At 49.5% G+C, this 27,104-nt stretch overlaps 2 protein-coding genes across 2 annotated transcripts in view; both read left to right on the top strand.

Annotated features, from left to right (window-relative positions):
• Window positions 1-14,805, top strand: part of IGFN1 (immunoglobulin like and fibronectin type III domain containing 1) — a 41,424-nt gene extending 26,619 nt beyond the window's left edge. Inside the window, exons 12-28 of the mRNA XM_085210408.1 lie at window positions 227-398; window positions 971-1,243; window positions 1,898-3,742; window positions 3,774-3,984; window positions 4,064-4,335; window positions 4,759-6,093; window positions 6,593-6,717; window positions 7,485-7,626; window positions 8,201-8,497; window positions 8,988-9,287; window positions 9,707-9,880; window positions 10,298-10,426; window positions 10,729-11,031; window positions 11,514-11,602; window positions 12,422-12,617; window positions 12,944-13,243; window positions 13,735-14,805. Coding sequence (XP_085066534.1) covers window positions 227-398; window positions 971-1,243; window positions 1,898-3,742; window positions 3,774-3,984; window positions 4,064-4,335; window positions 4,759-6,093; window positions 6,593-6,717; window positions 7,485-7,626; window positions 8,201-8,497; window positions 8,988-9,287; window positions 9,707-9,880; window positions 10,298-10,426; window positions 10,729-11,031; window positions 11,514-11,602; window positions 12,422-12,617; window positions 12,944-13,243; window positions 13,735-14,075 — 6,504 coding nt within the window. The 3' untranslated portion in view covers window positions 14,076-14,805. The remainder of the gene's footprint in view (window positions 1-226; window positions 399-970; window positions 1,244-1,897; window positions 3,743-3,773; window positions 3,985-4,063; window positions 4,336-4,758; window positions 6,094-6,592; window positions 6,718-7,484; window positions 7,627-8,200; window positions 8,498-8,987; window positions 9,288-9,706; window positions 9,881-10,297; window positions 10,427-10,728; window positions 11,032-11,513; window positions 11,603-12,421; window positions 12,618-12,943; window positions 13,244-13,734) is intronic.
• Window positions 14,806-24,682: 9,877 nt separating this feature from the next.
• Window positions 24,683-27,104, top strand: part of PKP1 (plakophilin 1) — a 36,325-nt gene continuing 33,903 nt past the window's right edge. Inside the window, exon 1 of the mRNA XM_010724042.4 lies at window positions 24,683-25,083. Coding sequence (XP_010722344.1) covers window positions 24,882-25,083 — 202 coding nt within the window. The 5' untranslated portion in view covers window positions 24,683-24,881. The remainder of the gene's footprint in view (window positions 25,084-27,104) is intronic.

Genomic DNA, 27,104 nt, shown 5'->3' with positions numbered 1-27,104 from the left:
GCCTAACGTGGGAGTCAGACACTATTCTGTACAGGTCTTATTGCACATATAATTGCCTGTGTTTTACATAAACAGTGAGCACTGTCCACTGCAAGTTGTAACAGAGTGTAGACTTTTCTCTTGTTTCTCGTTGGTATCAAGAAAGCATTGATAGCAAAAAATTTAGCCTGATTTTTTTTTTTATGCCTTCTGCTAATTCTGTGCTGTACTTTGTTTCTCTTCCTAGGATGGTGAGAAGGTCCGTTATGGAACAGGGGATGAATACAGAAAGTATTACCTTAGACAGATTGGAAAGAGGTATCATTTTATTGTCAACGATGTGCATCCAGAAGATGCAGGCTTGTATCAAGTCAGAGTGGAGGATGTACCTATTTTCTCAACTGAACTGGACGCTGAATGTAAGGTTTGAGTTAGATATGGGTAATGTGCAGCTGTAACAAGAATTTGTTTTTCACTGGAAAGTTTCATGTAGGGCCATATGCAGAGCTCAGCAGCTGAAGCTGATAACAGCAGAAAACTGGTTTTTGTGTTGCCACGTAAGGTTTTGCTCCTTATGACACAGGTGCAAAACAGATGATGGTTGTGGATGGATGTTGCATTTGTATTCCAAAGGATGAGGTTCAGGTTTTCATCTCTGAATTTGTCCACTGCCATCCATTAGTTTATGCTATATTTTTGTCAGCTCTGAATAATAAATGCCAACTAATGGTGATATCATACTGCTGAAATAGATTAATGACAGCAAATTCACAGCACATCCCAGTGATGGGTAGTTGATGCTAAGATTAAAAAAAAGGCAAAAACCTGCCTTTCTGTCCTGTAGAACTGGGCACAGGAGCACATCCCAGGTTTTTTTTGCTGCCTGATACTGTGTTCACAGGCACAGCAAGTCCCTTTCTTCCTTCAACAGCAACACGTTTTTCTGGGAAGACAGAACAGGCTCCATTTCCTTTCTTCTTTTCCATTCCAGCCATCCCTGTGAGATTTCAGAAGCCGCTCACAGATCTGCGTTGTCATGAGAAGGAAGATGTTGTCTTTGATTGCGTCCTGCGCACTCCCTGCTTTGATGCTGTGTGGTTACATAAAGCCCACCCCCTGGAGGCAAGTGAGAAGCACCAAATCTCTGTGAGCCCCGATGGTCTGATCCACCAGCTTATTATCAAAAATGCTGCGACCTCTGACAATGGCTTGTATACACTCGACACTGGACTCTGCTCCTCCAGGGCCTGGCTTCTTGTAGAGCGTAAGTGACACACCAGATAATATTGCTCTCACTGTCTTATTGATTGCTGAGAGGTGAAATGTGGAGGCTCTAGTTTCGAAGTAGTGTTTGTAGAAATGGCAGTCTGATTGGACCTTCTCTCCTCTTTGGATGTGACAACATTTTCCCTTGTTATTTGTCCTGACATGAGGTCCTGCTTCAGAGTTGGGAACTGATGGACTCTCTGTGCATGGGATATTCTGTAACTCATGCAGGGTTGGAGGGAGGGAGAAGGCAGGAGGCACGAATGAATCCCAGATAATGCCTATGGTCCTATTAATTGGACTTATCATGCTGGAAATGTGCCCTCTTTTTTCCATTTCTTAGAGCTGGTTTTTCCTTTTTGCTTTTATTTGTTTTGTTCTTTTGTAACAAGCAAGTTTCTGCTAAAAGTAGTTGGTATCTTAACTAAGAAATATAAAACTGTCTTAGTGTGACAAAAATTAGGGTTTGAACTGAATATGTTTATTTAAATAAAATAAATAAATTATATTTCTGTGACTTAGAATGAAGTAAATAATATGTTTTCTGTGGTTGTTGATGCAATAGGTGACATACTGATTGCCTGTTGCTTTTTTATCTTTCTTTTGCTCTAAATTATTTCTCCTCCAATCAAACACTACGTCTTCAATACAGATGCCAAAGAGGCAAAGATACAGGATGAGGAACATGAAAAATCTGACCATCAGAAGGGAGCGCCAGATAAAGACAGAGCTAAGAAGCTTAAACGTGGAGAGTATCTTGGTGATGAAGATCATCCTATGGATGCTGGCATGAAAAGAGATGGCTGGTACAGAAGTGACCAAGGCGTCAGTCAAGGCTACTCCACTGATGCTGATGGAGAATTTAAATTTTTAGGAAAAGAAGGGCTGCACAAAACCAACAGAGAAGGAAGCATGGGGCCTGGGCAGTTTTCTAGAGAAGAGGGAGATGCAGACTCGATGGATGGTGCCAGTAACATTGGATTAAAAATTGGAGAAGACAGAAGTGGAGTGGGGCATGTACACAGCCAGGGTTCTATGTCAGGCAGAGGAGATAATGATGATGGATTAGGAGGAGGAACTAAATCTTATTCTGTAGATGGTAGACATGATAGCACGTTAGGTGCAGTTGATGTTGACATGGGTGATGCAGAAGGTGTGAACTCTTGGCATGACAAGAATGCTAAATTAGGTGATGCTAGTTCTAGAGCTGCCTTTGGTGGTATGAAGAGTTTAGATGCTACTGATGGAAGTTCTGTGTCAGATGGAATCAATCTTGGTTCAACCAGAGTGGGAGGTGCACATTTAGTCTATAGCAAGGATGGTCTGCCTGCTGCAGGTGATATGAATGAAGTCAGTATAAATAGAGGAGAAATAGGGTCTCCCTACAGCAAAGGCAACCTGATAGTTGATGCTGGTGGTCATGTAGCTCAGGCAGGAATGTCTGGCTTGCTGTATGGTCCAGGTGGTCTTCCAGCTGGAGATGGGGGTAGGCCTGGTGCAGGTGGCTTTGTAGGAGAAAAGGGGGTTTTATATGGGCCAGACGGTCTGCCAGTTGGGGCAGGTGTTGATGCTACTGCAGTTAAAAGGGAGGACCTGTATGGAAAGCATGGTCAGTCAAGTGAACCTTATGGAAAGGATGGTTTACCAGCAGGAATGGAAGCTGGGCTTGGTGGTGCTGGTTTGGAAGGTGCTGGCTCCATATATGGAAGGACTGGTGTTGGTGGTGCTGGTATAACTGGTGCAGCTGGTGCAGGGGAATTTGGGCCGTTATATGGAAAAGATGGACTCCCAGCTGGGGCTGTCATTGGTGGCATTGGTGCAGGGGGACTTGGGTCACCATATGGGAAGGATGGTCTCCCAGCTGGGGCTGGGGCTGGTGTTGGTGTTGCAGGTTTAGGTGGGGCAGGGGAATCTGGGTCTCCGTATGGGAAGGATGGTCTCCCAGCTGGAGCTGGTGTTGGTGTTGCAGGTTTAGGTGGGGCAGGGGCAGCTGGATCTCCATATGGGAAGGATGGTCTCCCAGCTGGGGCTGGTGTTGGTGTTGCAGGTTTAGGTGGGGCAGGGGCAGCTGGATCTCCATATGGGAAGGATGGTCTCCCAGCTGGAGCTGGTGTTGGTGTTGCAGGTTTAGCTGGTGCAGGGGCAGCTGGGTCTCCATATGGGAAGGATGGTCTCCCAGCTGGGGCTGGTGTTGGTGTTGCAGGTTTAGGTGGTGTTGGGGCAGCTGGATCTCCATATGGGAAGGATGGTCTCCCAGCTGTGGCTGGTGGTAGTGTAGCTGGTGGAGTTGGAATTGGATCTCCATATGGGAAGGATGGTCTCCCAGCTGGGGCTGGTGGTGGTGTAGCTGGTTTAGGTGGGACAGGGGGAGCTGGGTCTCCATATGGGAAGGATGGTCTCCCAGCTGGGGCTGGTGTTGGTGTTGCAGGTTTAGGTGGGGCAGGGGCAGCTGGGTCTCCATATGGGAAGGATGGTCTCCCAGCTGGGGCTGGAGCTGGTGTTGGTGTTGCAGGTTTAGCGTGGTGTAGGTGGAGTTGGGTCTCCATATGGGAAGGATGGTCTCCCAGCTGGGGCTGGAGCTGGTGTTGGTGTTGCAGGTTTAGCTGGGTCAGGTGGAGTTGGGTCTCCATATGGGAAGGATGGTCTCCCAGCTGGGGCTGGAGCTGGTGTTGGAGTTGGAGGTTTAGCTGGGGCAGGTGGAATTGGGTCTCCATATGGGAAGGATGGTCTCCCAGCTGGGTTGGAGCTGGTGTTGGTGTTGCAGGTTTAGCTGGGGTAGGTGGAGTTGGGTCTCCATATGGGAAGGATGGTCTCCCAGCTGGGCTGGAGCTGGTGTTGGTGTTGCAGGTTTAGCTGGGGCAGGGGGAGTTGGGTCTCCATATGGGAAGGATGGTCTCCCAGCTGGGGCTGGAGCTGGTGTTGGTGTTGCAGGTTTAGGTGGTGTAGGTGGAGTTGGGTCTCCATATGGGAAGGATGGTCTCCCAGCTGGAGCTGGAGCTGGTGTTGGAGTTGGAGGTTTAGCTGGGACAGGGGGAGTTGGGTCTCCGTATGGGAAGGATGGTCTCCCAGCTGGGGCTGGAGCTGGTGTTGGTGTTGCAGGTTTAGGTGGTGCAGGTGGCAGTTGGGTCTCCATATGGGAAGGATGGTCTCCCAGCTGGGCTGGAGCTGGTGTTGGTGTTGGAGGTTTAGCTGGGCAGGGGAGTTGGGTCTCCATATGGGAAGGATGGTCTCCCAGCTGGGGGCTGGTGTTGGTGTTGCAGGTTTAGCTGGGGCAGGTGGAAGCTTGGTCTCCATATGGGAAGGATGGTCTCCCAGCTGGAGCTGGAGCTGGTGTTGGTGTTGCAGGTTTAGCTGGGAAGGGGAGTTGGGTCTCATATGGGAAGGATGGTCTCCCAGCTGGGCTGGAGCTGGTGTTGGTGTTGCAGGTTTAGCTGGGGCAGGGGCAGTGGTCTCCATATGGGAAGGATGGTCTCCCAGCTGGAGCTGGAGCTGGTGTTGGTGTTGCAGGTTTAGCTGGTGCAGGTGGTGTTGGGTCTCCATATGGGAAGGATGGTCTCCCAGCTGGAGCTGGAGCTGGTGTTGGTGTTGCAGGTTTAGCTGGGACAGGGGCAGTTGGGTCTCCATATGGGAAGGATGGTCTCCCAGCTGGAGCTGGAGCTGGTGTTGGTGTTGCAGGTTTAGGTGGGACAGGGGCAGTTGGGTCTCCATATGGGAAGGATGGTCTCCCAGCTGGGGCTGGAGCTGGTGTTGGTGTTGCAGGTTTAGCTGGTGCAGGGGCAGCTGGGTCTCCATATGGGAAGGATGGTCTCCCAGCTGGAGCTGGTGTTGGTGTTGCAGGTTTAGCTGGGGCAGGGGCAGCTGGGTCTCCATATGGGAAGGATGGTCTCCCAGCTGGAGCTGGTGTTGGTGTTGCAGGTTTAGGTGGGGCAGGGGCAGCTGGGTCTCCATATGGGAAGGATGGTCTCCCAGCTGGAGCTGGGGCTGGGGCTGGTGTTGGTGTTGCAGGCTTGGCTGGTGCAGGGGCAGCTGGGTCTCCATATGGGAAGGATGGTCTCCCGGCTGGGGCTGGTGGTAGTATAGCTGGTGTAAGGGATGCTGGCTCTTCCTATGGAAAAGATGGTCTCTCGGCTGCAGCTGTGTCAGGAGCAGCTCATTTTCCTTCCGGAGGTGAAGAAGTGATGGGATCTCACCACGGTCGGGATGCTGTGCTGGGCAGAGCTCAAGGGTCTCTGGGTGGAGTGGGAGGGGCTGGCTTATCCTCAGAAGGTGGGGGTGTTGGTGGCTCTGCCACACGAGGTGCTGGATCTGCTTACGGGTCAGCTGGATCCAGGGCTGGTGAAAGTGGTGCTAGCAGACTGGGAGGCGATGGGAGCGAGTTGCACTCGGTCCGTGGTAAAGAAGGTGTGGTAAGTGCTGTTGGAAAGGGTGGTGAATATGGGCTGGATTCACGTGCTGGCAAATCTGCATACGGTGAAGCTGGGAAGGGGACTGCCAGTGATTTCAGAGGATCAGAGCACAAAGGTTCATCCCATGACAAAGAATCACTTTCAGGTCAAGGTGATGCTAGGGCCGAGGACAGAGATTTAGGACAGTCAGGCTCTCTTTACGACAAGGATTCCTCCTTTGGAGGTGCAGCGGGCAAATTCCATGATAGATCGTTTGGTGGGTGGAAGCCGGGTCTTTTCAGTCCAAGTTCACAGGGTTCTGATCAGATGTCAGCCCTTTATGGTGGCCCTTCAGTAAGCCAGAGAAAACAGGTACCTAGCCTTGATATTAAAGCAAGTGATTTCTTGAAGAGTACAGAAAGTACAGAAAAGAGAAGACGTCATCACCTAGATGATCTGAAAGGTATGTGTTTCATTCCGTATCACTGATCTTTGCATTTTGATGCAAACAAGAACAGCTCTGGATCCTCCATTTAGGGTGGTGCAGCCCTTTATATTTGTGGAGACTGGAAGACATGAGGCTAGAGAAGACTCAAAGGAAAGAAGAATGTTGTGCATGCAGCCATTTGAATGTGGCTGCTCTAGCAAGATGACAGCATCAAAACCTGTAAAAATGAGAAAACTTATATGTATGGGGGAGGGGCTGTACATGCCTAGTGGAACTGCAAGAACACACAAAAAGTATTTTGTACATACAAGGACTGTGTTGTATGCAGCCAACTAGAATGTCCCTCAGTGCAGCTGGCCAACATCATCATTTAAGAAAAACCTACCACAGCACGTTATGATTGAAGTAGATGTATTTTAAGAAAAACAAAACTATCTTTTCTCCTTACTTGCACACTCTGTCAGTGCAAGACAGATTTAGCTTCTTTTCAACATTTTCTTTTCTGAACATTCAGCTCCACGCTCTCGTGTCAACAAGCAGTTAACTTGTGTCAGAGTCCTGAAAGGGGAACCGACTGAGCTGTCTTGTGCTGTCAATAGACATGACTTAACAGGAACCTGGTTTAAGGACGGGTTAAAGGTAAGTGTTCTCTAGCCTGTTTTCTTCACTTAGTAACGCCCTGCTCTCTGACTTCACTTCTCATTGTGTATCATGTCAAGATGCCCATCCCTCTGCCAGTCATACTGTGCTCTGAGTGCAGTCCTCTGCAGGAGACTGTTTAAATATTCTGGTTAGAAACTCACCAAGATTTTTTTCCATTTCCCACTTCAAGACATTTCCATTCTTGCCTCCTTAGGAAGCTTTGGATTTTCCTTTGTGTTTTCCATTTGAAAACTCTAAGCCAATCTATGATTCTTTTACATAGGTGGTGCTGCAATCCCTTTTCTTTTCTTCGATGTGTCAGAGAAATACACAGAAAACAAGGGAAAACCTTCAAATGATCTTCAGGCAGGCATAACACCAGAAGTACTCATTCAGATTAGTGCTTAGAATCAAGTGTTAGCTCGTATTCTATATCCCAAAAGAACACTAAAAAACCTAGGTCAGACTGTGGGATCTGTGTGATACTGTCAGAAGTTCCAAGGTGCCATCCTGGAGCCTGGACCAAAGTTTTAGCATTAAGAATAGAAAAAGAGGCTTTGGTGACAGTAGTATTTTAGGGTCAGAGGTAAAATTAATGCTTCTATTTATGTTAATGGACTTTGATTCAAGCCTTTGTGGTGGTGAATTAGTTACCAGGTATGTAATCCCAGGGTAATATTGTACTTAAACGTGTATGACATTCATAAATGTTTCCTTTTTATTTTAATTTTTTTAAGAATGAGTACTTGGGCTTTATCTTGTAGTTAACAAGCATGGATGGAGTCTCTCTGGAGAAGGAAGGTCTGGTCCACAAACTCGTTATTAGCAAAGTAGAAGATATTCATGCTGGGAAGTATAGGTTTGAGGCTGGAGATATAAAAACTGAAGCTTCAATTTTTGTTGAAGGTGAGTCTGTTCAAACTACCCATGCTTTTAATGCAGAATGCTGGCCTTGCAGTGCCTGAAATGTGATAGGTTCACTCAGGACCTATAGTTGGTTATTGGGATTTTATTGTAATTGTTACTTGTATGGGAGATGTTACAAGCTGATACATAAAAATATAACTATGGAGCCTTTGTGAAAAGCTTCTCACTACTAATTTAAAGACTTGGTGGGTGCACGTATTGCTTTTTTAAACCAGGCTCTTCATTCTTGTGCTGCTGATGAAAATTTGTTCCAGTGCGAAGGAGCAAATTGATACCATAAATGCTTTGTGAAAATTATCCTGAAGCAAAGTGCATGTGTGTGTGTGTGAAGCACTGAGTGTACAAATGAAGATGAAGGTACATATTTTTGCAGCATCTGGACATCACTGATTTGGATAAGCCCCCAGAGAACCGAATTAAATTATTTTGAATATATTTTGGAATGTATGTTTGGAATATATAGCAGCAATGAACGCAGAGAAGTCCTTCCCTCCAAGGTTAGCCTTATCCTCTTTGATCTGCAGTTTTTAATGTCCTTGTATTGTTGTTTTAGATCCTCCACAGGTTGACGAAATTCTCCTAAAAAACTTAACGAGTGTTCCTACTGTGGCCAAGGCTGGGGAAAAAGTTGTGATCAAGATCCCTTTTGAGGGCCGGCTTCCAGTCAGAGCAATGTGGCTAAAGGACAAAATAGAACTGGGAGATGACTCAAGGATTCGTGTTGATAAAACAGACACCTTTACCATGCTGTCCATCTCCAGTGCAGAGAGGAAGGACTGTGGGGATTACAAAGTCAGGCTGAAGAATGACAGTGGAATCCTGGATATTGACCTAAAGGTTGAGGTGACAGGTAAGATCCCCATTACATCTCCAGTGGCTTCCATCACAAGGCTGAGGAAACAGAACCAGTGGTTCTGGTCACAGCTTTATTTAAGACCACCAGCTATTTCAGGATGAACAAGGCTGTGTTTCCAATAGATCAAGATGCAGGCAATGGTTGTTGACAAGCTACTTGCCCTTTAATATGACACTTACCTAGTTTCATTTTGGACAGCCTCATTAATTGAGTTTTGAATGTTGGGAGACTGTGGAAGGTAGGGGTACACACAGCAGGCAAATCTACAGACACAACATCAAGGTCAAATTCAATCCTACCATAAATGTCTGTACTCTTAGTGGACATTTGAAGAGACAGCTTAAGTGCCTGGATTTCAATCTGCAAGCAGGCACATGTACCATCAGAACTGAGTCTCCCTGCTGGTGAGCAAGAGAGACTGTCTGCTCAGAGCCTGGGAATGCATCTGGATCTGGAACTAAGCTGCTTGTGTTTGTCTTTTCAGACAAGCCACTGCCACCTGCAGGACCCCTGAAAATTGTAGGAAGCACTGCAAATGATGTCACCATTCAGTGGAATCCCCCGAAGGATGATGGGGGCAAACCAGTACAAAACTACATTATTGAGAAACAGCAGGTAGGCAAGAGTGGCTGGGTGACTCTGGGAGAAACCCCCAGGAGCTGCACTACTTTCACTACCAGCAAAGTGGAACAGGACATGAGCTACTACTTCAGAGTGAGAGCTGTGAATGCAGAGGGAACCAGCGATGCACTGGAATCAGATGAGGTGGTGACTATCAGTAAAGGTGAGGAATAACTTGTTGTGATGGTGTCCCAAAACCCTATGGGAAATTCATTATCAAAGTTTCACATCAAGAAAACTGCTTGCTTTTTGGATGTTGCTACAAATTTAAACCTGAGTCATGGTTGTGAAGTCTTCACACAAATCTGTGCTTGCCAGTCATAGCATATTATGGGCTGCATAAAAAAGAGTGTGGTCAGTAGGTCAAGGGCAGCTCTGGGGCTCCCAGCACTAGAGAGATGTGGACCTCTTAGAGTGGGTCCAGAGGAGGGCCATGAAAATGATCAGAGTGGTCTCAGTCAGATTTTCAAAACACACCCATATAAATACATTAGAGAAACCTGGAAGAAATGATCCAGCAGGTGTATTTCTGTATCTTTCAATGAAAGTATTCTAATAATAAAACATTGACGTCTTTCTTAGCTACACCTGGTGCCCCAGATCCTCCCGAGATCATCGGTGTCAGCAAAGACACCATCACAATATCCTGGAAAACACCTCGGAAAACTGGGAGCTCCCGAATTTTGGGGTACATCGTTCAGAAACGCAAGAAGGGCAGCATGACCTGGGTGCCAGTCAACAGTGTGCCCATAGCAGGTGGGTAGCTTACTTGAACCCTGGAACAAGTTTGAAAGGCTTGAAAAAAAAGCTGAGAGCTCACCTGTGTTGAGATCAGAAGGTAACATGTGCTATTATATCCATCAGGTGCAGGCTAGGACCTCTTTTCTTATATGGAGGAGTTTAGGATTATCCTATAAGGAAAAGCAATGTTATCCTTTCTGTACTTAATAGCTCTCAAAGAATATTTTCTTTGGAAGAGAATACAATGAACGCACCTCAGAAGTATGCATACTGTAGGATAGGAGAAGACAAGGGAACTTGGGGCAGCATTTGTACTTTACTCCTAAGAATTCAGTCTACCGTTCTGCATGGATTAAAAGTACAACATTGTCTCATTGTTTCCTGCTTGGGGAACTGCTCACTCAAGCCAGCATTTTCATTTTCTGTCTGCAGACAAGAAGCTGAAAATAAATGATCTCAAGAAGGGTGTGCAATATGAATTTTGTGTGGCAGCTGTCAATGCTTCTGGTATCGGAGATATCAGTGCACCATCACAAGCTGCCTTTGCTCGGGACTCCACAAGTAAGTGAACTCCACCATCCTTCTGTCTTGGGAGTACCTGAATGGAGACTGGGGATGTTATTGAGGAGGCAGTGTTTTCAGTGCTACGTAAAAGTATGTGAAGATAACAAGTGGGGAATGCTTCATGGCTGAGCGTGCACTGTCTGTATGAGAAAGGAATGGAAGGATTTCCTGTGTGATGTTTAAGTCAAGATATGGTGGATATCCAATGCACTGCAAGAATGTTGAGGATCTCAGGAAGTGACTGAGAAGAGGGTACACATATACCAGAAAAATAGCTTAAGTAAAATTTCCCTTTTCAGAACCTCCAGGTAAAGTGAGGGACCTTAAAATGACCATCAGTGACAGCAGTAGTGTCACCTTGACATGGAATGTACCTGAAGCAAAAGAGGGAAGTGGTGCGAAAGGCTACAACGTGGAGATACGGTCTTCTAACAACCTCAGCTGGACCAAATGCAACATTTTTCCTATAGAGACAACCACTTACAAAGTTAAAGGCCTGAAAACCAAGGAGACATACTTCGTACGTGTGAGAGCCATCAATGACTGTGGCCCAGGAGAAGCCACAGAGCTTGAAGCTTTCACTGAAGCTGTTCCTCCTGTTGGTAAGTCTATTACACATCAGCTAGTATTATTACTCTTCAAGATCCCTCAAAACACAAAGAATTTTTTGAGAACATCAAAAAATGCTCTTAGTCCAGCTCCCCTTGTCATGTGTCCATTGCAATTTCTTTTTGCATTCCTGTCATTTTACACAGAGGATCATCCATGTAATGGGGTGAAGGGTGCCATAGTTTTTCCATGACTGAGACATCAGATGCATGCAAACATTGTAGTGAACGTAGCTCAACATCCTTTCCTCTCATTTAATTGGAGTGCTAAGTAAAAACTAATAAAACATGAAAGGTGCAATGATTAGCAAAGAACTCTGCTGATGAATCAAGGAACTTTTTTTTCTACTGTACTGCTGACTTTATCAACAGCCTGCAGACAAGCTGTTGGAAAGGCTAGCACATGCATGTGAGTTTGTCAGCTGATGGTTATGTCATAACATAAAACCGTTTACAGTAATCACCGTCTTTTCCAGTTTCTCCCAGGTTCATAATAGACAAAACAGTGAAAAATTTCCTGGTTATAAAAGCAGGAAATGCCATTCGAGTGAATATTCCTTTTGAGGTAAGTTTTCAGATTGAAATCCTTCTTTTTTTTTTTATCATGTGTACGAGACACTGGGCAAATCCTTTCATCTGCCTGTGCTGTGTATGCTTTCTGCATGAGGAAAACAGGAAAAAAGAATTCAGCTGTCACTCTTGACATTCATGGTTTATGAGATTTATAGTCATTCAGTAACCCCAGCAAATAAAGTGCTTGGAATGCTCTCCATCAACCATCTCAGAGTTATCACCATCTGGAACTGATCTCCAGCTCCCTCAGAAAGCCTTAGGGGGTAGCATTTCTAGCAACATTCTCTTGACTGTGTTTGTCTTACTGCACAGCAGGACATAAGCTATCACTTACAGAAATCCAGTGTGCTTTGACGTAAGGTTGGAACAACACAGGTAAAGTCTGGGATATCAGGAGGATATCGAAGGTAAAGTGTGCACACTGCTGACCTTGCTCCAACTCAGCTGCTCTTCTGGAATGTAGAGCCCAAAGATGGAGAAATAGAAGTACACACTTCTAGGACGTTGTTTTTCTTTCTTTCAGAAACAAGCAAATGTTTTTTAAAGTGGAAAGCGTTGACTACTGATGTCTGCTGTTTTTGATCTAGCATACCTTGTTTGACAATAGCTGTACCTGAGCACCTTTGTAACTCTGTACTAAGAAGCTCTTGAGCAGCTCTGTATCCAGGGCTCTTAGAGCCAATCTCTGATATTCCAATATACTTATCTGTGTCACGTAGATGTGCATTTCGAATGAGGCAATGAAACTATGGATGCAAAGACATCATTTGGAGGCGAAGCACTGTGCTGTAACCAGAGTTATTCTTCACAGGCACCTCCAGATTCTGTCTTGACCTGGTTAAAGGATGGGGTTCCTCTTCCAAGCCGTGCTAAAATAAGCACCCAGGATGGTACCTCCCAGCTGCTGATTAAAGCAGCTGAGTTCACTGACAGTGGCATCTATACCGTTGAGCTCGTGAGTGGGACAGGGAAAAGAGAAACATTCAGCTTCCAAGTTCAAGTTACGGGTAACTATCACCTGCACTTCTGTGTGTGTTTGTGTGCATAACAGATTTACAGGTGGATGTGGAGTAGGCAGTGAACTGAGTTCAGCCCTCTTACCTTTATCCACAAGAAGGGAAGGAGTCCCAGAAGTTCAGTCTAATGCAGCAGAAGCTCAGTTAGTAATAATAAGCTTGTGCATCTGGAGAAGGAATCAAATTTTGTCCCATCTAATGACCAGGATGTCTCCTAAAAGCTCAATCGTGAAATATGTGATGGATTTGAAGCTTTTAAGGTGCTACGCTGTGCCACTTTCCCTGCATCTTCTATATTGCTTGTTTTCATCTGACAGATATCCCACAACCACCTGGACCTATTGAACTGATAGAGAATGTGCCAAATATAGTGACAGTAACCTGGGAGCCATCAACATCTGAGAAATGGGAAAGCAATCTCTTCTACACAGTCTTCAAACGAGAATCACAGAAAGGCTTGTGGCACGTGGTGGGTGACCTGATCTACACCAACAAATTCACTTACACCAAAGTGATCCCAGGCAGGGACTACTACTTCAGGGTTGTGGCAAAAAATCACTTGGGATCCAGTCGTCCATCCGACACTGTGCAGCCTTGGAGAATTCGAAAACAAAAGGGTAAAATGCTTTTACAAGTAGCTGTCTGTGCAATGATGTTGTTGTGCTTTGCTCCTTGTTTCTACCACACTGTCTTGGAATAGGTCCCTCCTCCTGTAAACATTTAGTTGCCCAAAATGAGTGTCTGTAGAGAATACCCTAAGAAATTCCATTCTGGTAGGGAAGGATTATCATTTCTACATGGTTGTTCTCGCAGACCTTTGTTTCCTGCCGTGTCACATAATTTGCTATACTAATTCCCAGCAAAAATCTAAGGCTTAAATTTTGCAGAAACTAATGTTTGTGGCTGCAAGTTACACTCTGGCCAGTTTGAGAAGGAACACCAATTACAACCACAGGTGTGTTGCATCTCAGACTATTTGTGGTGCAGAATGCCAGATGTTAATTGTCATGCTTTTAAACCAATCCTTTGCTCTGACTTCCATCCCCATGAAGCAGGTCTGAGTTAGTATGTATAATGTTGTATGTTGCTTTTTTCCTTCCTTCACCAGCTGACATTCAAGTCAGACCACAGAGGTACAAGGGAGTTAATCAGAACCAGCCCCCAAGATTCCTGGTCCCCCTGAAGCCTCACGTGGTGATCACTGGCAGTGAGTGCCGCATGAGCTGTGCCGTTGGAGGCCATCCACCTCCAAAAATCACTTGGTACAAAGATGGGAGAGACCTCTCCAATAATCCTTCCTATTTTGGCACAAACAACTTTGGTGTCTGCTCCCTGGTGATCTTTAGTGTTTCCAAGGCTGATGAAGGTGACTACACGGTTGAAGCCACCAATGATTCAGGCCGGGCTTTCAGCAAAGCCTCCCTCACTATTAAAGGTAACAGTCTTTAAATATCCCTTTCTTTCATCGTGTGGTGTAAAGGTAAATGTTGTTGTGTCGAGACACCTTAAAAATAGTAGCCATACAGGTGTATGTATTGATAGGAGCAGTATCCTGTGATGCAAAATGTCTGGACTGCTTTATTGAACTTTTAATTAACCTACTAAGTGGTCAAAGTGAAACAGAAATGAAAAGGCAGATGTGGGAAAAGAAAAATACTTGATTTCCTTATGAGTGCAGCAGTTTGGATTGACATTGAGCAAATCTTTTAGGGATAAATATCCAGTTTTCATTTAATAAGGTAGTATCTATGTTGGATTTCTCTACAGTGAAGGAAATGCAGGACAGAAGACTTGGGTGGTAGGAAGGTTAGGTGAAACAGGGAGAGAGAAGCTGGGGTTGGTTGACCAAAGGCAATGAGAAGGGAAGTTAGCCAGAGTCAACGAGGGTCCTGATGTGAGTGCAGAATGAGTGCTGTTGGCCAAAGAGGGACGTGTGGTGAATGGACTTACAGATAAATTTCATTAGCAGTTCACTCAGTTCATTATGAAATATCTTTTAGTTTGAGACAATTTTCTGTATGTGGGTCAGGATGCTTTGGTGAGATTATATGAATGGAGAAATGGGTCAAATAAATCCTTTTTCAGATGCTGGTCCTTTTGACCCTCTAACATTTGAGGGTGCCCTTCTAGTATGCCTGTCAGCCCATCTCCCCTGCTGAGTCACTTCTCTTTCTCTTACTTTCAGACTCCTGCCTGTAACAGGACCTTCCTGAAACCTCCTCTGCACTGCAGTGTGAATAAGGTTTTCTCTGAGAACTGGCCCTGCACAAAGGCTACGTGTCTGTTTTCAGATGTGCAATATAGTCTGAGTGCTTTCTTTTTCAGATCCAGTAGTTGCATTTTGAACAGGATGCTGCACTTAGTCAAAACGGTGGGGAAAAGCTTTGAGAATTGTATGATCCTGATTTTCTTCTACGACCTTTAAAATACAAATGAGAAGCTTCCGAAACTCAGAAGATGAGAGGAAAAATAATTGGCCAAAATGAGACTTTGCATGGAGAAGGCAGGTGTGAGACCATCTTGCCACACCTCTTACTGCTCAGGCTGCTAGCTTTATCTGTGTAAGAGGAATTCTCAGACAAGGTAACATGAGGTAGTGCTACTGGCAGTGAAAGTGGGTGGACAAGAATGAATGGAAATCTAGAACCAGTTGTATTTGTGTGAGCAGATCAGCTATAAAAAAGGATGTAGCAGTCCTGAGCTGCCACATTAACATCACCTTTGAAACGTAGCTGTCCCTACCTCGTGGCATCCCCAGAGTATTATTGCTTCATGCTAAAAGAGGTTAAAAATCTTTTGTGTTTGACCAGAAGTACGAAGTACAACCAGAGGTCCTCTGCTATGGCTGGAGGATTCCATCACTGAATGGAGAATGAGACTGGAAAGCCAGAACATCCTGGTGACCACACAGTGCCTTGGAGCTTTGGCACCACAACAGTTTTCATGACAGCGTCTCAGAGAATAGGAGAGTCTTAAAGCCACTGGATCCTCAGCCAGTCAAACATTTGTATGGGGCTGAAATGTTTTTTGGTTATATTTTGTACAATGTTGTACAGATACAGGAACAGCAGATAGTTAAATTAAACAATTGTTCAGTCAAATTAAAGAGTTTCAGTGTAAAATGTGTTTATTTTTGGGAAGGAGGCCCAGCCGCTTCTGAATGCTAATCCAGCTCCATTAGAACAGCATTTTCACATTCAATGCCTGTATATTTCTTGCAAAGCTGAGTGATAAACACCAGCAAGGTCTCGCCAGCTTTGGATTTACTTACACTGATGAGATACTGTAGGACTGTGTAGTGAATGTGTGGCATTACATTTGCTATTCTTGGCTGGCACCTGCAGCAATCACGCAGTTGCTGGCATAGCAGAGAGGAATCGTGTTGCTCAGGCCGTGCTGCTAAAACCCTCTTGCATTCCTTGTGCTGCTCATTTGCTGTTGGCTTCATACGAGGATCTCATGCTGTGGTCCCTGTGGGCTGGCAAACCACTCCTGGCACCCTGGACACGTGCTGCTGTTTGGTGACATCTAGAGAAATTACTATAACCTGTTCTGCAGCCCTTCTGCTATCACTCTTTGCAGTAGGTCAGTGACTTTGGGAGATGATAGCTGCGGAGCTGAGTGAAATCTGACCACTCTTCCTGCCGGGAAGAGCTTGTTACAGTCTGCTGCCCAGGTACCTGAGCTTCATGTTGCCTAAGGCAGAGTGGGGCTGCTGGGGTGGCACTGCTTTATGTGACAGAAGATCCTGTTAGGGCAGAAAGCAAGTCCTGGAGTAGGACTGGAGCCACAGCTGCCATCTTCTGTACCTCATGCCCTGGGGGGGTGGGCAGGGAGCAGCAGCTGTTGGAGTGGCCTCTGTCTGTGCTCCTCTGCACAGCTGGTCCCATCCCTCCGCCTCCAGGGAGAGGTGCTGTAGGACTGCAGAGCCCTCCAGGGCTGCCATGCAGAGAGGGATTTCCAGCCCTGAGGGTGTTTGCAATTCCATCTTCAGAAGCACGGGACACTTCAGAGCCCTGCTATCCACTATAAGGATAAGAGCTGCCATTGGCATGTCTTAGCAGTTGTTGAAAGACTGAACACCTCCTTCCTGGATGATGAAGATGGCACCAAGTTGGAATTTTTCTGCCTGAGGGTAGGAAGGCCCTATGGTGGGATCTGGATGTGCTGAAGCCAATGGATGAACTCCAACAAAACCCAGTGCTGGGTCCTTTGCTTTGGTCACAAGAACCCCATGCATTGCTGTGGGCTTGGCAGCCCAAGGAATCACAGTTAGCAGAGCCAAAAGGCCAGCACTGGAGTGGAAGAACCGAAGTGACCAGAAGGTCAGCAGCCTGCTATGTGCTCCCTTGGCTGACACCTGCCTTCCCTGAGCCTCACTAGTGCTACTGGCTCCTCCTCACCCTCAGCAGGCACAGCCTTCTCCAGCAGATGCACATTTACATGACAGACCCAGAGGCACTGACCTGGGAAGTTCTGTTACCCTGCGAGTGACATTTCCTCCTATTTGCTTGCTCCCATGCAAGCAAAGCTGCTCTGTAGCCCAAACCTTAGGTCTGAGCGATGCCAGCCCCTCCAGGTGACCCACGTGGTGGTTTCAGGAGCTGCTGGCTTGTGCAGATCTTCCTTTTCAGTGCTGGCAGCTTGGCATTTCTCCCCACCTTGTCTGTGCACGCTGCCTGCAGTCCCTTGGCCAGGACAGGCATTGCCCACTTTTCTCAGCCGTTCACAACCCTGCAAGAAAAAAAACAAAACAGTTTTCCCTGCCCTCTTTCCTCTCATCTTCCAAACCACAGCTCTCTGCTGGCAGCAGCAGCCAGCAGGGCCCCCCATCCCTGATACAGGCCAGCCGTGGGCTGTGCTTGTTCTGCCTCCTGCCATGCTGTGCCTCCAGCCAGCCCTCAGCCCTGCTGTGGCACATCCTGGCCTTGTTCTCACCCACTGCATGGTGAGCAGATGAAAGCCAAGCGGGAAGCATAATTTATAGGTAGCTTGAAACAGAGTTTTGGCAGGGCAAAACACGCCAAAAGATGAAGCAATTCCTGGGAGCCGCGCTCATACTGGTTATCAAATGATGCTTGAAAGGCTCAGTAATGCAAGAGGAGAATTGAGTTGCTCAATTCCAGCAGAGGATAAACTCTATGACGGACACGTGTTTGGGAGCAGGAGCTGATAGCTTGCTTTTGAAAACTCGTCTGGCAAGGCAAATCACAGCTTAATGTCTGGGTCCCGAGGTTGGCGGAGCTGCAGGAGAGCAGCTGTGCACATGCACATGCCTCAGCAGGGCTGCTCCACCTCCTCCCGCCCTGCTGGGAGGCTGCCCTCACTGCCTTAAAGACAACCAAACATCAGCAAGCTTTGCACCGGTGACCCCGAGATCCCACGGGGTGCCTGCAGCTGCTGCAGCATCCTCAAGGCTGAGCAATCCATGGGTGTGCAGCATGGACCGCGTCCCTTGCCAGCTTGCTCTGCCTCTTCTGTGCTGGTGTCGGACTGTGGATGCCTGGGGCATCCCTGTGCTCATCTCTGCCACGAAGCACCGCAGTCCTGGCTCTGTGTTGTTGTAGGGCAGGAGAGGAGCTCAGATGGTGAGCTTCAGCTGCCCACGGGGGGAAACTGCCAGGGGGTGAGGCGGCCAGTAGAGCTGTCCAGAAAAACTGCATTAAGGCCCATAAAGGTTCTGATTTTGTTTCATTTTATCCTGACTGACATCAGAGGTTACAAATTCTTCAGGGCAGCTGGTAGTTAATAACGCCTGGAACATCCTTTCTGCTTTTCTACATCAAACATTTGTATAAAACATCAGACTGTTTTTGTTACAAGAGGAAGATGAGGCACTTTGATCTACAGAAGGAAGGTAAGGGTTTTGGTTTTTTTTCCCCAGCCATTCCTAAGCAGCAGAGCAGTCCTTAATGATTTAATTTTAATAAAATTAGCTGTGTATTTCAACCTCAGCAGTTACCGAGTCTTTAAAGAAAAGAGAAACTGCTTTTTGGTGTCACAGAAGTGGTGAAAACCCACCTTGCAGCCTTAGCATGCTCACACTGCAGATCCCTGTCCTTCAGTTTTGCAGGAAGGGTGAACAAATGTTATAAAGCCCAGCAGCAGCCACATCCAGCAGCCACCCGTCTGTCCTCCAGATGATGTGGCTGATTTTGCAGCTAAAGCCGCTGTGTGTGGCCAGCTTGGCTGCACAGTGATCATCTCAGGCCATTCTATGCCTCCATGTCTTCTCTAAGGCCCTCTCATTTCCATGGGTAAGAAGTGACGCCGTACAGAAGCTGAAGCAGAAGCAGCTCTGATTGAAAAAGCTTTTATGATGAGAAAGGTGCAGCCCTGGGATCGGAACATCCCCATCCTCCAAGAGATCCAAACCTCAGCTGGGCACAGGCTGGAGCGACCTGGCTGCCATTGGGTTGAGCCCTACTTTGAACGCAGAGATGGACCCAGGACCTTCAGAAGTCCCTTCCAACCTAAAACCTTCCATGATTTTCCCCCATGGACAGCAGTGATACACACAGCCGTGAGGCAGCTCAGCGCATGCAACCAAGCCTTGACAAAGGAGGTTGCCCTGGGCAGTGACATACGGGTTTGGGCAACACAGGAGATGGATGGAGCAGTCACAAAGCCCACAGCTTGCTTTCTCCACACACCTATTGTGCATGGGATGCTCCTGCACGGACATCTTGGTTCACTGTCTGCACACTGTCACAGGGAGGAGTGTGTGCTGTGCTGCGCTCCAGGGCTGTGGGTGCCACGTATCACAGAATATCACATCTCCCACCTCCTCCTCCCATCTTTTCTACTGATACCCACCAGCTGCCCACATGCCCAGCTACACATTGCCTTCAAAAATCTGCTGTCCCTGTTCAGTCTGTAGGGGGACATGGAAATACCCACCTGCCCAAAGCTCAGCTCACTGAGGGCTGTTCATGGAAAGCAGACACAGTGAAGCATAACCCACGTGTGACACACAGATCAGCCTCAAATCTCATCTCAAGATGAGCTCCCTACTGATCAGCAGCATTGTAGGTTTCACTATTAAGAAAAGCAGTCTCTTTAAATAATAACGTAGCAGCACAGCTCACACACATCTTCTGCTTGCTGCTCATTCACAGCAGTTTTTATTTAACGGGTTTCAGGATTTATTTAGATATAGGGTTGAGCTTCTGGGCCATCCACCTCATCCTTCAGGGTTATTGCCACGCAGATCTCCTCCCACCCCACTCCATGGATGTAAATAACATCCCGTGGTGTCTGAGCTCTCTCTGCATCCCTTCCCCATGCCGTGTCCCCGTGCCCCATCCCAGCATCGGTGCCCTCTGTGCCATGGACACGTGGCCATGCACAACCCCTGGGCAGTGCTCACCGCCCTCCTCCGCTCCCCGTCGCACCCCGGGCCCACCCCCACTTCAAAGAGCTGGGTGACGCTGGGACCTGTTGCTAAATCATTACATAAGCTGTCCTGCCAGGTTTCCTCCCCCACCAGAAACGCAAAGGATTTCACAACCGCGTGGAATCGAGCGCATCCTCGCACCATCGACGCGCACGCTTCCCTGCCTAAATTTGGCCCTGTCATCTTTGTTCCTTCCCCGGTGGGAACAAACTCTCCCTTCCCTGCAGCATTTCTGAGCTGGGGCAGGTCGCTGTGAGCACGGGGAGGTGAGGAGTGCGGGGATCTGCCTGGGTGAGATGGCTGTCGGCCTCCCTGCCAGGCTCTCCAGCTGCAGAGGCACTCCCAGCTGTTGGCTGCACTGCATTTCTGGGGCTGAGCACCTCTCCTGTGAAGAAAGGCTGAGGGAGCTGGGCTTGTTCAGCCTGGAGAAGGGAAGGTTCTGGGGAGACCTCACTGTGGCTTTCCAGAACCCGAAGGGAGCTTATAAGCAGGGGTAGGAAATGGGGAGATGGTTTTAAACTGAAAGAGGGCAGATTTAGATTTGATGCTAGAAGGAAATTCTTTGTGGCACAAGCTTCCCAGAGAAGCTATGGGTGCCAAGCTGTGCAGAGCCCTGGGCAGTCCGAGCTGATGGGGGCATGGAGCTCATGGCAGGGATTGGCACTGAGGGACTTTAAGGTCTCTTCCAACCCAACCATTCGATGCTTCTGTGAATTCTGGCAGCGTCACCTCCAGACATGGTGCCCCAGCCCTCCCTCCAGCCACTCCTGGGGGCAGCAGGTGCATATGGCAGGACCTGAACTGACTGCTTTTATAGGGCACCATCCAGGCTACACTCGTGCACCCCACAGAGCCTCTGGAACACACTCCTATGCTGTCTCAGGGGTTGGCTTCATGGCAGTCTGGGCTCTTCCCAGTTCCACACCCCAGACACACCCAAACACTGTCCCATGCTTTTTGTTTGGGCTGCAGAACAACAATGAGTTTTGCAAGAAGGGTCCCAGATGTTACGCTACAGTGTGAAGCATTTCCCTCCCTGTGCCTCTCCTTCACCCTGAGCTGCGCATTGCCTGGCAGAGCGAATGGGAGAGAGGCAGCAGGAGATGGGCAGCACCTCAACCAGTTTGGTGGAGGCTCCTTGGGTGAGGTGGGGACACAGGGAGATGAAAGCTGGGTGGACGCAGCAACCTGACAGCCTGATCCTCGAGGGGAGCTCAAAGCTTCTTCCGTCTCCAGCATCATCATCACCATCATCATCATCATCCCCTCCCAGACGCCTCCTTGGCGTCTGCCCTGCCCCAACAGCTCGATGCTCGCTGACCAAGGCATGGTCAGAATTGTGAGATTGTTGCTCATCAGAGGTGAGAGCTGGGATGGGATGATTTGGTAGAGGAAGGCCAGGTTAGGGAGGGGCAGAAGGAACAAGGAATATCCTCAGCTTCGATAGCGATGAGTGAGAGCACCTGCAGTTTCTGCAGAGCATCAGGAGTGGCCTCCAGCTCACAGACATCCTGCTCTGCGTGTCCCCCTGTGTGAATTGTCTATGCCACATGCCATGAACAGCAGCAAAAGCAGCAACCCAGGAGCCTGGGCCCATGGAGATACAGCTGGCAGCGGGGGCTGGGAGTGGAGCCCAGGATGCAGAAGGGAAGGATGGGAGAGGTCTGGGAGAGCCGTGTTGGTTCACCATGGGAAGGGGAGCTGAGAGGGACCCCACAGCTCTGTGCAGCCCCCTCGTGTAGGATGACACAGACAGAGGGAACTGAATCTGCCAAGGTTAATTCCTGTTAGGGCAAAACAATTCACCACAAAAGCAGTGAAGCAGAGAAGCAGTGGGAGCTCCACCAGAGCTCAGCTGGGTAAAGTTTGGAGCAACACAGCTGAGCTGGTGCTGCTTTGGGCTGAGGGTCGGCTCCTCTGTGTTAATTACTCCATCCGTCTGTTACAACACACCTGAACCAAGCATTGATTTTGTTCCCAGCTGCTTTATCTTCATTGCACAAAGCTTTCAGCGTTCAGCACTGCTCTCTGTGAGCTGTCCTGCCTTTTTATGGAGGGCTTTTCCTACCCTTTATCCCGTAAGCTCCCATCCATGCTGAGAGGTCTACCAGCTTTGCTAAGGGCACTGTCACCATCTCATCCACTGCCCAGAAAACAGCGCGGTGCCACGTGTGCGTGGAGCACCTTCTGATGCCCCAGGAGGGGAGAACCTTCCACAAGGGGCCGAGCGAAACTGAGGCTTTGAGCACGAGGAGAGCAGGTTTTCCTCCGGGAGGAACCTCGCCGGGCTCGGGGAAGTCTCAGCTGAGTCACGGCTCAGAATACGGCATTTTGCTGGGAAATGCACCGCATCCCCGGCTCTGCTCAGTCCGTCCCTCCGCTGAGCATCGCCGGGCAGCAGCAAGGCGAGGAGCTGCGATGGCACAGCAGCGGGGATGGCTGCGTTCCCCCGGCGGATTTTGCAGCCATCTGTAGGAACCTTCAGCTCAGGAGCGCCTGACAAGTTTGAACAGAAAGCCCCGCACCGCTCTGGGAGCAGCATTGGGCCAGCGAGCCCTTTGATTGCGATCAGCCAGCTGGCAGGAATCCCAGGCACTCGCACAAAAATGCTTTGAAGCGGCCAGATGCACAAAGGTGTGTCCCTGTGAGGTGTGGGGCGCGGAGCGGTGATTCACGGCATCGCCATGCGGTGCTCGGGGTGCGCGCACGCAGCGCTGAAGGGCCGCGTCCCCCCCCCGCTCCCCATCTGCCTGTTTTGGGGTTGATCTCTCCAACGTTCTGCCCGTCGCTCCCCGTACCCGGCTCGGGTTTTGTTCCTTCTCGGCCTCCCCGTACCGCCGCAGTGCCTGCGAGCTCCAGACAGGGAGGCAGACAGGGAATGCGCTCCAGGCGCTTGCTCTGCTAAGCTCTGCTGCACTGGGTTTGCTGGGATGACACTCACCGTGCCCTGCTAAGTAAGCATCCCCGGCCCGTGATTAAGAGCAGAAGCAGCACAGAGGCGCAGCAAACTCCTTTATTTAAGTACCTTTTGCTCTTTCAGAGTCGGGTTTGGGATCTCTTGCAGAATCCTGGGAGATTCCCTCCCTTGGGCTAAACAATGCAAACTCACCCTGAAGAAACCATTGTTTCTTGAAAGCCTCTGTAAGCTCCCCATGCCTGCCCCGGCCCTGCAGCCCAGCTCAGCAGTTCGGGAGGGTTATGAAACAGGGCAGATGCCGGAGCAGCATTTCTATTATCCGCCAGCAAATGATGGGATGCGGTAACTGCTCTGCTCTCCCGTGCAGGGATGGGGTGAGGGCTGCTCCTCGCCGAGGGGGAAATGACATTACAGGTTTGCAAGAGCTGGACACTTTGTTGTGCAGAAGCCACCTGATGCTGACAGCCTGTCATTGATTTGCGAGAGCATCGCTTGGCATCGATAAGAAGCTTTCAGGAGAAAGAAGTAGGGCGCAGGAAAGCGACAACACTCAGCTATTGCTTTGCTGTTCCTTATCTGGAGTGGGAGCACAGTGGACACAGCAGAAAGTCTGTCTTGTGTTGGCTTGGGCATGTGGTCTTGTGAGAGAGCTCGTCCCTTGGGTGAGGTGTTGGGACCCTGGGGAAGGAGAACCAGCAATGATTCAACTCCAGGTGCTCTTGTTCTGAGTCTCAATGAGGGATCCAGCATCAGTGAGCTGACAGCACCAGGCCTGTGGGTGCTGATGACTGTTGGGGTTTTTTCTAGTGAGAAAACTCTCCATGGCAGTGCACAGGAATCTGCTCCTCCTGCCCCTGTCCTGTGCCAAGGGGTCCCAAGAAGCCTCAGCCCAACATGTCCTCCCCTTGGCCTCCCTCATCTATCACCGCCCATGGCTGGGCAGTGTCAGCACTGTCAGCACTGCTGTGACCTGAAATCTCACTAACTTTAAGGGGTTTGATTCTCTGCATAGGACTCCACAGCAATGAGAAACCTCTCAGAGCCAAAACTCAATGTGTGACTTCTCATCTTGCTGTGTCCTTTTGTATTCTTCTCACAAAAAGTCCTCACTTCCTCCACGCTACCCTGAGCCACTTGCACAGATGGCCCCAGTGCTTTGCCTGGGGGCTGTCCTGACTCATCCATGGGGGAAAGCCAGGCTGTAACGCAGTCACTGCCACGGGCGTGATCCCTGTTGGGAAGGGGTCTCATCCCCAGAACATCAGCCAGCTGCGGGGGTCCACAAAACCCCCATTAGGTGCAGTGCAGATCCTGGGCTCTGGAGGCTGGGCTGGGTTTGCAGCTGTGCAGGTAGAGGATGAAGAGGTGGACAGACAGACAAAGTTGGGAGCATCACCCAGATCCCCCATCAGAACAGGGCATGGCATGCAGCACTGCTCCCCTGACCCACAGTGCTGCCTCCCAGCACGGCCATCCCCACGCCCTCAGCACTGGGGCACCATTTCCACCCAACTTACACCAAGGGGATTAAACAAGCAGTGTGGGAGACCCTCCAGCCCACCACCCCACACCCACCCAGCAGCACCCACCCCTCTCCCACCCTCACCCCCTTTTTCCTCCAGGACTCCCCCACCCCGGGGGGCAGAGCTGGGGGTGAGGGCAGCAGAGCTGTGTGCCCTGCAGGGCTGCGAGCGGCGGCGGCGGCGGGGAGCGCGTGGGTGTGTGCAGGCAGGGCTGTATATCCAGTCTGGCAGAGGGTGTGCCTGCTCACACGGCAGGGAGCAGAGCTGGGAGAAGGAGCCCTGAGACACGCTGGGCTTGGGGACGTATGGCAAGGAGGGGTTCAGGAGATTAACCCCAAAAAGAGACGCGGTCGCTGTGGCATTGCGTGGTGTGCGTGGTCAGGTGCAGAGCAGCTCCCCGTCCTCCGTGGTTTGCAGCCATGCTTCACTCTCCGCTGAAAACGGCGTTGGCATATGAGTGCTTCCAAGACCAGGCCAGCTCCACGCTGGCCCTGCCCTCGGATCACAAGCTGAAAACGAAGGGCACGGGAAAACAGCGGGTCCAGGAGCAAGTGATGATGACGGTGAAGCGGCAGAAGCAGAAGTCGTCGGTGTCATCGAGCGTGGGGCACTCCAACAGAGGTACCATCCCTTCTGGGGTCAGGGCAGCTGCTGTGGCTGCTTCTGCTGTGAGCTTCTGTGGGGTTTGGTTTATAGGGGACAGAGCGGTTCGTGTCCCTCGTGGGATACCCCTACTGGTAGGGGTAGAACCCAGTACTGGCAGGGCACTCCCTGCTGGGAGATGCCGGGGTCTCTTGCACGGGATGGAAGATCTGCGGTGTGCAGACGGATGCAGTGCCACAGCACAGTGGGGCTGAACTGCTCCGTGTCCCCATGGCTGTGGGACGTGTTGGTACACTGCTCCTATCCTTGTTCTCCCCAGCTTCAAAGCTGGAGCAGCCGCCTACAGCTCTGCTTACAGCTCCTCTGCAAGCATCCTGTCCTGCAGCTTCCCCCCTCCTGTGTGCAGCCAGAGCTCCCAGCATCACAGCAATGCCTGCACACAGGACACAGACCTGAGCTTGGGATGTGCCTCCAGAGCTCCCGTATGTTCCCGTTTGAAGGCTGGCAGCAGTGCAGTGGGGATGCTCTGCAGCCCCCTCTGTTCTGAGATGGGCAGGGCAGGGTGCAGACACCACGCAGCTGCTCCACCTCTGTGCACAGGGCTTGTCCTGGAACCAGGTTTCCTACAGGAACAACTTTCTCTGTGTCTCAAAGCTTGGCAAAGGATTTTCTTCACCATTCTCACATCAGGAGAAAGCTAATTTGGAGGGCAGCCCAACTTTCATCAGTCAAGAGCTGCAAAGTCAGGAGGGCACAGCAGCCACAACACAAATCTCCCCTGACTTAGAGCTGCTTTCAGCAGCAGCTGCGGCGAGCTCACTGCTCCAGCTGGGGCAATGGGAAGAGCAAAGCCTGGGGCCTTGGGGTACAGGGGCAGCTGGAGCTGAGTCCTCCAGCTCTCCCAGAACGTGGGGATGTGTTTGCAGAAAATCCAGGTGAGCTGGCGATGACAAGTTGGCAGCAGGAGGATCAGGAGGCAGAACCCAGCACTGGGGAGGTGCCACACTGCGGACGTATTTGGGGCTGGTTTGCTAAGAGAATGGTTTGCCAAGGCAGTGTTCCCATAGGAGCCCTCCTGGATGCATGCATTGTGCTTGCAGCGATAGAGGGGATGGGGAAGCTCTGCAGGACATCTCCTGCTGCTGCTTCCATGTGAGGAAGGCCAAGAGGCAGAGGGGGATTGTTCTGCTCTGAGAGGAGCCCGGGTGAAAACTCTGGGAAAGAAATAAAGCAAAGCAAATTCCCAAGCTGCCTATCTTTACTCAACAAGCTTAACCTAAACCCATCCTCCAGACACTTTTGGGAACGTCTGGGAATGGGAATTGCGTGGAAATGTTCCACTCTGGTGTCTGCGTCCCAGGGAAGCTGAGTCACATCCCACTCCCAGCAGCTGCCTCCATTCCCACGGCAGGTTCAGGTGTCCTCCTGGTGCCCCACAGGTGGCTCAACCTGGAAGCTGCAGTGCCAGAGGGGCTCCCAGAAGGACAAGGAGTTCCCATTTATTTCTATTCTTTCTTTTGGAGCCTGAGAAGGTCGGGCTGAGCTTTCAGAGCACAGCATTGAACCATGTTGGCTTTTGCTGCTGCTGGTTCTGAGGCCAACTGAGCAGACCTAGGGAGAAGAGTTAATGTTTCTTACAAAGAGGTGCAAGGAGCCATTGGGATCTGTTAGCAGCTCTGCTCATCGTGTCCAAATGCTCCTCCAGCATCAGCTACATGCATCCACATCTGATTCTTAGAGATGCTTCCCGCATAAGATGGGGGATTAGCAAAACATCCTGATAAACCTTTGAGTGCTGTTCCTTCTGCATGCAGTTCCCTGCATGTCTCTGTTTGGGTATCAACCCAGGTCACTGCATTTTGAGACGTGGTTTGAGCAGGAGAGCAGAGCAGAGCCTTCTGCTGCTTCAGGAATGCACGCACCTCTGCCTGTAGGGTGGGGAGCGCAGGCATGAATCCCACTTCATGCAGCAGGGATGGGAGGTGTTGCAAACCACAGTTGGTGTTTCTGTGGAGCAGATGTTCTCTTAATATCCTGCT

Source organism: Meleagris gallopavo, chromosome 28 (assembly GCF_905368555.1).
Source record: "Meleagris gallopavo chromosome 28, MGAL_WU_HG_1.1, whole genome shotgun sequence".
In the NCBI taxonomy this organism is placed as follows: Eukaryota; Metazoa; Chordata; class Aves; order Galliformes; family Phasianidae; genus Meleagris; species Meleagris gallopavo.
The sequence above is the reverse complement of the archived record's forward strand: the minus strand, read 5'-3'. Positions and strand labels throughout refer to the sequence as shown.